Below are 11,828 nucleotides of genomic sequence, written 5' to 3'. Positions count from 1 at the left end.
TGCTAATCAAAATTTAGACCGCAGGTTTAAAAATAAAGTTCTTATTTTGAATTGGCTTTGCAATAAAAACAAGCATCTCCATGGACCTCATTTTTATTATTAATATTTAATAACAAAATTCATTTATACTGCAAACTTAATGAAATAGATTTCCCGCAAATTTAATAAATATACAAAACAAAATATACAAATATATTAAGTCTACTTTGTAACATTCAAATTAATCGAGGCAGAAATAAAGTATGTCCTGGTAAAGTCAGTAAACTTAAAATAAACTATTTTATACTTTACTAAAGTTTGTTAAATCGTTAAATTTACAACAAAATTTTTTTTTAATTCAAGAAGAATTTTGCGCAATAATTTTTGCAGTGTAACTGGATAAACCGTAGGAGTGTAAGACACGTAAGCCAGTTTTTTTTTTGGGAGGGTAATAATGATAAGGCATATTTTATTTGATAATTTGCGCAATAAGTACCAGGAAATTTGAAAAAAAATTGGGATTTCGAGAGTGGCCCAGGTCCTGAGCCCCCCCCCACCAAGCATAAATCCCTGGTGCAAGACCACAGATAATTTTAGGTACCTGGTGTCATGAATCGTGACATTTGAATAAAAAGACCTTGAAGCTGGATTAACAGGATTAAATCTGCTGGGAAGCAGTTCCATGAGGCGACTAAACACAAATTGCAGTTTTTTGATCCCAGCTAGAAGCATGATGGTGAAGAGGATTCTTATATGTGAGATGTCAAAATATTATCGAAATTTTCCATCTTCTAGGGACTATGCTGGAAAATAGAATATATTATACTCAATTGGCAAATAGATGATATTGCTTATAATGAACACTAGATAATATCATTCCTAATAAGGAGATTTTATAGACGAATTCATGCTAATCTCTTGGTCCAAAGCATAAAAACACTCAATAAAAAATAAAAATTAAAATTAGATTTGTGACGCTTAATTTAGATATATCTAAATGGTATGAAATAATCTGAAGATCGTATTTGTATCCTAAAAAAACACATATTTTTCACTTACAATAACTTTTAATAATTTTTGCCACACACGTATCACAGACCACTTCGCAACACCAGCTAAATCGACACTTGCAGTTCTTTTTTACTCTATCTACTTTTGTGTGATGACCTCTACTGCAGCACAGCAATTCGCAGCCGTCAATCCCTCTTGATGTTGCATTGCAACTCCTTCCTACTGTACCAAGTGAACCTGTTTTCTTATTTGCAACACAGAAGTCAGGAGAATTTTCGGAATACACGAGATTCTCTTTGGTATGAGGTTTTGCCTCGGATATGATTGATTTACCGTCATTCCCAGGTATGACCTTGAAAGACCCATCATAATGGTCAAGAAGCCTTGCTCCAACCTCTCGAAAAGGTGGCATTTTGTGCCAGCATGTGCGAAGCGAACAAGACCCTGATAAGCCGTGGCATTTGCACTCAAGTCGCATGTATTTCTTAATTGCCTAGAAAATTACTATGGTAAAATAACAGAATAAATAAAAGATAATAATTGAACCAAAAGTGGTAAAGAGGTGATTTTTTAAAATTGAATGATTTTTTGAATCATTGAATGATAACCATTCAATGCTTATTTAATGGTAATAATCATTGTAATAATAAAAATAACGATTTTTTTTTCAGGTGGTAACTCAGGGTTAAGGTTACTTTTTTTATTCAAGATTAAGGTTCGTTGTCACAATGGTTTTTTTTTTTACTAGAGTCAGAAAGAGAATACTAATTACCGTGTTTATTCTACGAAATTCTATAGTTTTCATTTATTTTTTCAATTTTTTTAATACAGAAATTTCAACGGTGTACAGTTTTTAAACTATCTACAGTATATTTATCGTTTTGATTAACCGTAATTTTCGGTGTTTTCCAGTTGTAACAAAAAAGAAGAAAATTACGAAGATTTTTTTATCTTGATAAAAAAAAATACGAGTCACTTACTCAGAGAAATAACTCAATTACTTACAGAGAGAAGAAAAAAAAATGCAGAACATAAAAGTTAAATAGATTAGACAAATTAAATAATAAATACATAAATCTTTTATCATCTTTTATGCTCCTTGGCTTTGGGGCTTCCCTTTAATAAAGATGCCTCTGAAACAAAAATACTTTACAAAAATGATAGAAAAAATGTACCACAGTTTATTTGTTTCAGCTTAAGTCATGACAGTGTTTCACGGTTATCGTTTTAGGGAATTAGCGATATCTCACTTCAATTCCGGCGTAGAAACAAGTTACGAGCCTCTGTACTAATTTGTTCTATACGCAGCGGTAATTTTGTCTGTTTTGTGGACATAGTGTAACAGATTACCATAGATTGTCCTTTTCGGCCATCCATCTAGGGCCAGACAAAAAGCAAGTTTTCTCTGAATGGGTGGAAAGAGGTCATAAAAAAGAATTTTTAGGGAAATTGAAACTTCTTGGGAGGGTGTAAAAAGATAAGCTTTGAATATATTGGGATGGAGGAGGAGCGTGCATAGCTGTGTTGGCCTCAAGTGGGTTGGTGCTGAAGTGAGTTGTTAGCAGTGGTAGTAGCAGTAGTAGCAGTAGGTCGTCCTGTAGGAATCTTACATTTACATTTCTTGACGAGGCTTATAGTAGTGATGCTTCACCGGTTTTAACCGGAACCCTACCCCTGTTTTTAAACAGAGCCATAGTTTTAAGAACATCCCTATCCCTGGATTTCATGACAACCATCAGATGCATGTTACGTCATAGGGAATGTTTTCTAAGAGATGCAGGTGTCTGTTACTTCAAAGGGAATATTTTCTAAGACACGCAGGTGCATACTACGTCATAGGGTTTGCTTACTCTTGGTTGTCACATAATTGTTTCTTTCATTCCTAAAACAGGCTCGTTAATTTAGGGAACCTTTAAGACGCAACACTGCCCCTAGCGAGCAATTCCGACAGGCCCCCTAGCATCTAATTTCATGGGGTCCCTAACCTAACAACAAGGGACCATACCTTAGCATCCAATTTCACTGGAGACCCTAACGTCTAATTCTGACGGGGGGCCCTAGCATCCGATGTCACTTGGGGCCCTAACATCCAATTCCAACGGGAGGCCCTAGTATATAATTTTACCGGGCCCCTAACCTAAGCACTGAGGGTGGGATTTTAGCGAGCAATTCCACCTAGCAGGCACTTATTACGCAATGGGTTTTGTTTACTTTTCACTGTCACGTAATAGGAGTTGCTAGAGTCCGCTAGTCAGGTCCAAAGAATCCCAAGGATCTAGCGATTAATTCCACCCAGCAGGCACTTATTACGTAATGGATTTTGTTTACTTTTGACTTCTTACGTAATAGGGCTTGTTAGAGTCCGCTAGTCAACCCCAACCCGCTCAAGTCAACAAGCTAGTCAACCCAGTTACAACCCTCAATTGTAACTGGGGGGCACACACATGGTTGTTACGTAATGACAATGTAAGCGAGGGATGTTACATAATACTTAAAGAGATTTTTCTTTGGGATTTCATTTTCTTTCAAGGCTCTTTTCTTCAGGATTTCATTTTCTTTCAAGGTTTTTTTTCCTTCAAGGTGTTTTTCTCATGGAACCCTTTATTAACTAAAGATTTTTGTCCACATTAGGATTTGAGCGAGATCTCCCATAAATGGAATAAGTCTCTAGACATCTGGACCATGAAATCCTTTCTAATATTTATGATTTGGGAAATAGATTCTACGAAATAACCTTGAAAAAATAATCCCCTGTTTGCGCATACTAGAATGATCAAATGAATTGCGTGTTCCCATATGATTGCGATAATTGACATGCAGGGTGAAAAATCGATTACTAAAATTTGTTTACATTTATGTACATCTGCTTGTTGAGCAATGCTTTAGGATAAGTTATCAGATATTATTGGGGGTTACTCCTAGCGCATTTTTTATTAATAGTCTTTTTCAAACCTATGGCATTTTTCGGGCATTTTCATAAAAAAAAATTTTACATTATAAACCATCATTTATACTTAATAAAACAATCCCCATTAGCATTTCTTCTGAGGACTCCTAGCAATTAAGGCCACCGTGGAAATAGTTGGCTCACCCGCAAAACAAAGAAAAAGCAATTCAAATTAAAAAAAATTAAAAAAACAAAACATGAAAAAAGCTTAAAAAGAATAAAATATAAGAAGAAAGAACCCCAAATTAAAGAAATAATTAATCAATTGAGATATTATGAGGGATTATAGTGAAAGTCCTTCATTTATTTGAGCCAAGAATATACATTCTCCGTTGACAAGTGCACATTTGAATAATATTTTTTGTTCAAATTTCACAAAATCTCGTTAGAGGCAAACTTAAGGCACACTAGAATATTTTTGGGGGCTTTTAATGAAACTACCTCGTTTCATTAACTGAGCGTTATATTTCACTCCCACTTTGTTCAAAAAGTCTTTTAACACTTCCCAGCTCAACTTTAAGCTTTAGAAAATTTTAGTTCAAGCGATTCACGCTACCATGGCAGTATGTGGCTGGCCCGTAGAAAACAGAAAAATGAATTCAAACTAAAAAAAATTAATGAAAACCAAACACGAAAAAAGGCTAATAAAGGATAAAATATAAGCAAAAAGAACCATGAATTAAAGAAAGCTGGAGGTCCTAGAAACCAATTCCAGAGGAGGCGGGCTTGTTATTAGAAATAATTATAAATCCTATTAAGATATTTTTGAGGAATTCTAACGAAACCCCTCGTCTTTTTAAGCCAGGACTATATATTCCCGATTGATAAGCGCACATTTGAATAATATTTTCTATTCAAATTTCACATAAACTCGTTAGAGGTTAAGCCAAATTAAGACATTTTTTGAGGGCTCTTAATGAAAATGTGTTGTTTATTTAACTGAGTGTTAGATTTCACTCCCTCTCATTCAAAAAAATTTAACACCTTCCAGCTTAAATTTAAGCTCTAGAAGATATTAGTCTAAGCAATTCACGCCACCTTACCACACTAATACTGACACTCGGGCAACCACTGACACTCTCCCCCTCATCATTCCTAAGACATTTTCCAGATATTTTCAAGTTAAAAATCATGCATTAAACCCAACGACTGATTTTTTCACCAGCCAAACCCTCCGTGATACACCATTTCAATTCCTGCCGCCATGTCACACTATGATTGACTGTCTTGCACCTTATTGCACCTCCCTAATCATTCCTAAGATATTTTCCTTTTAAAAATCTGGCATTAAATAAAATGGTTCAGGTTTTCGCAAGCCACCCTCAACGTGATACACCATGTCAATTCAAGTCCCTTTGCAACACTATGACTAGCCCTCTGGTCAGAAACACACACATTCAGACTCACGGGCATGCAGAGAGGAACAAAAAAACACACATTGGGGACAAACACACACACATAACCACAAAAATTCAAACACACAGGAAAGCACAATGTCAGACCCACAAGCAAAGGCGAGAAACAAAAACACTGAGAGGGAAAACCACAAACGCACACACAAAAGAAACACATACACTTAAAACCAAACATATTCAGACAGAAAGACACAAAGAAAAACACAGTCAAACACACAGGTATGGAGAGCAAAAAAACAACACAGAACCCTTCTTTTTCTACACTTAAACATACACCCACAACCACAAAAAGTCCGACACATAGGAACACACATACAGTCAGAAATACAAGCAGGGGGGAGACACCAAAAAACAAAGAGGGAAAAAGAAACACAAACAACAAGTCAGACACAAAGGAACAGGGGGGGAGAGACAAAAACACAGAGGGAAACACAAAAAACGGACACACACAAGTACAACTACAGAAAGTTCAACACACAGACAAACACGCACACAGTCAAACATGCATGCATGGAGAGAGAGAGAGAGAGACAGATAGACAAAAATAAAAAGAGGGAAACACACATAAACACACACGTACAACCACAAAAAGTCAAATACACAGACACACACACACAGAGTCAAACACACAGGTACGGAGAAAGAGACAAAACACTCCGAAGTGAAAACATATAAACACACACAAACACGTGGAACCACGCAAATTAAGACAACCAGACACACACACACACACAGTCAGACACAGGCACGGGGGAGAGACGAAAAAACAAAGAGGGAACAAAACACACACAGACGCACACACAGTCAGACAAAGTCAGACGCACAGGCACTGACACATTCGGTCAAACAAGCAAAGAGACAGTGACAAAAACACAGAGGGAGAACTACACACACACAACCACATAAAGTCAGACACACACAGTAAAAAACACAGGCAAGGAGAGACAGAGAGACAAAACACAAAGAGGAAAAAGCACAAAAACACATACACACACAACCACACAAAGTCAGACACACAGGCACAAAGAGAGAGATGAAAAACACAGAGGTGAAAACCCACAGACAGACACAGAAAAACAACCACACACAGTCAGAAACACTGGCATACACATAAGTCAGAAACACTAGCATACACATACAGTCAGACACAAAGGCACGGGGGAAGAGATAAAAACCCACATAGAGAATAACACAAACACACACAACCAAATGAGTCAGATACACTGACACAAAAACAGTCAATCACAAAGGCACAGAGAAAAAGAGACAAAAGCACACATAAGGGAAAACACAAACACACACAAACAAGCACAACCACACAAAGTCAGACACAGAGACACATACACACAGTCAGACACAGGTATGGGGGGAACGACAAAACATATAGAAGGAAAAACACATACACACACAAACACATATAAATATACATACAAACACACACATACAGGCACTTACAAACACGCAAAGTCAGAACCACAGACACTCACACAGAGTCAGACAGAGGGACAGGCGGGATATACAAAAAAAGAGGGAAAATACATACACGCTGTGTGTGTGTGTGCGTGTGTGTGTTTTTTTGTGTGTGTGGTTGTGTGGTTGGGTGTGTGTGTCTGTGTGTGTGTGTTTGTGTGTTTGTGTGTGTTTGAGTGTGTGTGTCTGTGTTTGTGTGTGCGTGTATGTGTGTGTATGTGTATGTGTGCGTGTGTGTGTGTTTGTGTGTGTGTGTGTGTATGTGTGTGTTTGTGTGTGTGTGTGTGTGTGTGTGTGTGTGTGTGTGTGTGTATGTGTTTGTGTGTGTGTGTCTGTCTGTCTGTCTGTGTGTCTGTCTGTCTGTTTGTCTGTCTGTCTGTCTGTCTGTCTGCCTGTTTTCCACACTGTGTGTGTGTGTGTGTCTGTCTGTGTGTCTGTTTTCCCTACTGTGTGTTTTTTCTCTCTCTCCGTGCCAGTGTGTCTGACTGTGCATATTTCTGATCAGAGGGTGCCAAAGGGCCAGTCATAGTGGGTTGCAGTGATGTGAATTAATATGTTGAATATCGTAGTGGGTGGCTTGCGTAAACATGAAATATTGGACTCATTGTAGGAGTTTGAACAGGAAAATACCTGGAAGATGTCTTAAGTAGACGTTATGCGTGAGTGCTTTGACACAATGCGTCAAAAATATCTCAATTTGGCTTAAATTTACCTCATTAACGACAATATGTGAAATTTGAAGAGAAATTATTATTCAAATGTGCGCTTACCAATCGGGAATGTACAGTCTTGGCTCAAAGAAACGAGGAATTTTATTAAAAGTCCTTAAAAATATCTTAAAATGGTCTAAATTTATCTTTAATAACAAGCAGCCCTTCTGGAATTGTTTGCTAGGACCTCCGCGTTTCTTTAATTCTTAGTTCTTTTTGCTTATATTTTATCCTTTATAAGAAATTTTTCACGTTTTGTTTCTTCTATTTTTTTAGCCTGAATTGCTTTTTCTTTATTTTACGGGCCAGCCACATATTGCCACGGTGGCCGCAATTGCTCAGAGTCGCCAGAAGAAAGGACAATGGAGGTTTTTTCATTAAGTATAAATGATAACATTCCCAATAAGTAACAGACACCTTCATCTCTTAGAAAAAATGGCCTATGACGTAAACTGTACCTGCTGGCAGGCTTTGAATCCAGGGATAGGGATGTTTTTAAGACTAGAGCTCCATTTAAAAGCAGGTGTAGGGTTCAGTTTAAACCAGTGAGGCATCACTACTGGTTACACTGAATATTGTTTTTATGAGAAAAATATGCATATTTTGTCTAAATTCACTTTATCCTACTTGCAGCAGACATTTCGGACAGCATGCTGATGCAGAGACAAATGTCCCAAAAGTAGCGCTAGCATTGTGTGAAACGTGACTTATTTTATTCATAATTCTTAGAACATTTATGTCAATATTTTGAAGCTGGTTAAAAGAAATACTTAGAAATTAGAAAATAGCAAGAAACGAGTATGGTAACATACATAGAGGCAGTTCTTCATTTATGGGTTAGTATGTAAGTCCGAAACGTGAAGAATTGGACCTCATCAGTGCTTATTATGCATTTAAATGACAAATGAGAGAATCGGAATTTCAATCAAATAATGGAAATTAAAATTAAAACAATTAAATTATGCCTGGAGCAGGTCTCCCTCTACCAAATTCCATGACCAAACTATAACCGATTTGACATATCTAGCTATAGTAAGAATATCATAAAAAGCGCTAACTCTTATTTTCTTTTTCAATGATTTCTTTTGCACACATTCAGGAAATTATATTCACTGTATGTCTGCTTTCTTATTCTTCAATGATTCCATTTCTGTCCAATTTGCAGATGCAGAGGGTGTATTCATTTTCACTTTTGAAAGTTTTCAAACAAGAAAATATAATCTTTAAGTGTTAGATTTTAGGAAGTAAAAGCACCTTAAATACCCACACCTTAAATAAACAACAGTTCGTGGTAACAAACGGTAATCAAGGAGTGACCTGGCTAAATAGTAACCGATACTCTAAGAAATGGAATGTTGATACCAACGGATACATCAAAAGAATCAAATTTTTATGCTGATTTTAAATATATAGTTTTCATCAAGCTTAATTTTACCCGTCAAAAGTTGCGAGCCTGAGAAAGTTTACCTTATTTTCGAAAAAAGGGAGAAGCCCCTTCTAAAAGTCATAGAATCTTAATGAAATTTACACAATAAAATTCAGCGTATCAGAAAACCCTACTGCATAGGTTCCAAGCTCCTATCTACAAAAATATGAAATTTCATATTTTTTTATCAGAAAAAAGATCACGGATCCGTGTTTTTTTTCAAGAGGCTATTGTATCGACCCAGTGGTCTTAGAATGTCATAAGAGAGCTCATTAGGATGTAAATTAAAAGTTCTAGTTCCCTTTTTAAGTAACCGAGAAATTGGAGGGAAACTTAAAAAAAAAATCCATTCGAAAGTAAGGAGCAACATTAAAACTTAAAACGAGCAGAAATTATTACGTATATGAAGGAGTTCATGCCCTTGTAAATACCTCGTCAAAAGATTTTTTAGTAATCTTAAAATGACTATTTATTCTAATTAAACCGGCCTTTGTGATTCAGGGGTCTTTGTTAAAGAATGGGGCCCAAATTTGAACTCCAGTGCAAAGAGCGAGGTATTTATAAGGGGGTGAACACCCTCATATATGTAATAATTTCTGTTCGTTTTAAGCTTTAATGTTGCTCCTTATTTTCAGTTGAATGAACCTGTTTTTTTATTTCATCAGGGAAAAAACTGACCTGAGCAAATGTGACAGAACAGGAAGCGTGAAACATTTTTAAAATTTTCCATTAGCTAGGCTCACATTTTTGCTTTATGATAAGTTTTCAAAGGTAGTAGGCGTTTGTTTGGAAAAATATCAATGTGGAACATATTATTTAATATAATGGACCCCGATTTTTCTGGTTTCCCTATCTTATCCATGTTCGTATAAACGAACATGGATTAATTAAAAATAAATTGTCCGCTCAAAGTAAAGCGCTAATTTGTCATTTAAAAACGAGCTTTTAAACAGTTTTAAAGCTACTTATTGAATTATAGTTTTTTTTCAAATTATTGGGCGCAATGGATCCCTTCCCCCTTGCCTCCCCTCCTCAACGGCGCCACTGGGGCTGGGGTAGGTTACCATAAAATTGAGAAATAGTAAAACATGCACGTGAAAAAATATGCCATAGAGTGACTCGAGATCGAGTAAAAGATATCTCTAGCTTCCTGAATGAGGTTTTTAGCTTTATTGTAAGCCTTGAGAAGCAGTTTTAAAAAAGAAGGAAGCGTTGGCATCCATACTATTGGAGAGTAATAAACATATGACTGGATGAAGCAGGGAGAAAAGACTTTCAAAATTATGAACTTACATGAGAAGTATAAAAAGTAATACAAGCAAAAAGACTTCAGGGAGACATGTTCCATAGCTCTCTTGCATACGAGCTCGCTTTAAAGTTTGACTTGGCCGGGTCATTTGACCTGTTCCTCAAATTTATAAAAGCCGCTTTTTTAATCGTTAATAATTCACATAGGCTAAACTGGATCAATCAGTTTACAACTTCCATTTGTCAACTTATAATTTGTATTCAACTAGGGGTATCAATTAAGGATGTTAGAGGTATTGCGCCCTTAAACTAGGTGGTCTTGAAATTATCAGCCTGCAATATGCAGTCAACTACAGGTGTCAAACAGGTGAAATAGTAGAGTTTCTTCTTAAAAGCACTGACATTGGTAATGGACTGCAAATTTGAGATCAAAACACATTATGCACATTTTGACAATCTTGAGTTAAATTCACTACATATGGTTATTTACTGCACTTTGTTGATTAAAGAAGTATGATGGACTAATGAATGAACCAATCAAATTTTGAGTTTTCTCAGCTCAAATATAAAAATGTATCTTTCTCTACCGTCATTTTCTACCCAATATAGCAATTTCAAAATGGTGAGACTCAGAACTTGTTTTTTTGTGCATAATGTTTTTTTCAGAGGGATGTGTGTAACTGACCTGTCTTCCAGCTTCGTAGTTGTGAAATAGCACAAGAGTTCTGAAATCTTTCCTCCTATGTGGCGAATCTAGGAACTGTTTTGACTTACGGTAGCCAAACTGAATATTATCTGCACAGCCACCCCATTCCCAGTCCTCTGCATGGGACAAAACTAAAAACAATTTCTTATTAATTTTCAGCTTAAACTAATTGTTGTAATTCTCAAATATTTAAAATTAATTCTTAATATATTTTTTATTGATAATCAACTAAAGTTAATTTATTAAGTTTTTTTTTAATTTAAAAACAAATAACAATTAGTAAATAGCAAATGAATCAGTGATCACGGTATTAAAAATTCATATTTATACTTTATAATTAGTTTTTGAACTCCAGTGTATTCTCATCATTTATTTCTAACTATTCTATTCAATAAAAAGTACTAGAAGTACTGCTAATAAATTTTTTACTGTAATTAATTGTTTAAATGTTTGCATATTTTTAATTTAAGTCTTCAATAAGTAATAATTGATAATTAATTAGCAAGTAATTAATGTAGCATTGTTTTAAAAAATAGATGACAATCAATAAATAATTAATGAGTAAATAATAGTTTTAGAAACTCATATTTATACTTTTTGAACTAATTTTTAAACTCTAATCTATTCTCGTCTTTTATTTCTATATATTCTCTTCAAGTACAAAACTAGAAATAAGTTGTAATTAATTTTTGTCAAAATAATCCTAAAATGTTGGTGACAATTAAGAAATGACAATGATAGTTTTTCGGGTCAGCTTCAATGCCACAGCTTTTCAAGTTTCTTGCTCGTGAAGCACAGAAAACACAAAGAAAACACGGGGTATATTCCTTACTTCTTAAGATGCAATTAGAAAATTAAGGTGAAATTTAAGACAGGGCATTGCATAAAGAGTTTAAGTCAGAGCTCAATCCCACAA

At 35.5% G+C, this 11,828-nt stretch overlaps 1 protein-coding gene across 2 annotated transcripts in view; it reads right to left on the bottom strand.

Annotated features, from left to right (window-relative positions):
• Window positions 1–1,026: 1,026 nt before the first annotated feature.
• Window positions 1,027–11,828, bottom strand: part of LOC136033634 (protein Wnt-1-like) — a 46,957-nt gene continuing 36,155 nt past the window's right edge. For both annotated transcript variants that reach the window (XM_065714441.1, XM_065714442.1), the window contains exons 5-6: window positions 10,892–11,043; window positions 1,027–1,483 (exon numbers count right to left, since the gene is read on the bottom strand). In XM_065714441.1, coding sequence (XP_065570513.1) covers window positions 1,031–1,483; window positions 10,892–11,043 — 605 coding nt within the window. In that variant the 3' untranslated portion in view covers window positions 1,027–1,030. The remainder of the gene's footprint in view (window positions 1,484–10,891; window positions 11,044–11,828) is intronic.

Source organism: Artemia franciscana, chromosome 12 (assembly GCF_032884065.1).
Source record: "Artemia franciscana chromosome 12, ASM3288406v1, whole genome shotgun sequence".
In the NCBI taxonomy this organism is placed as follows: Eukaryota; Metazoa; Arthropoda; class Branchiopoda; order Anostraca; family Artemiidae; genus Artemia; species Artemia franciscana.
This window is presented reverse-complemented; position numbering and strand designations above follow the sequence as displayed.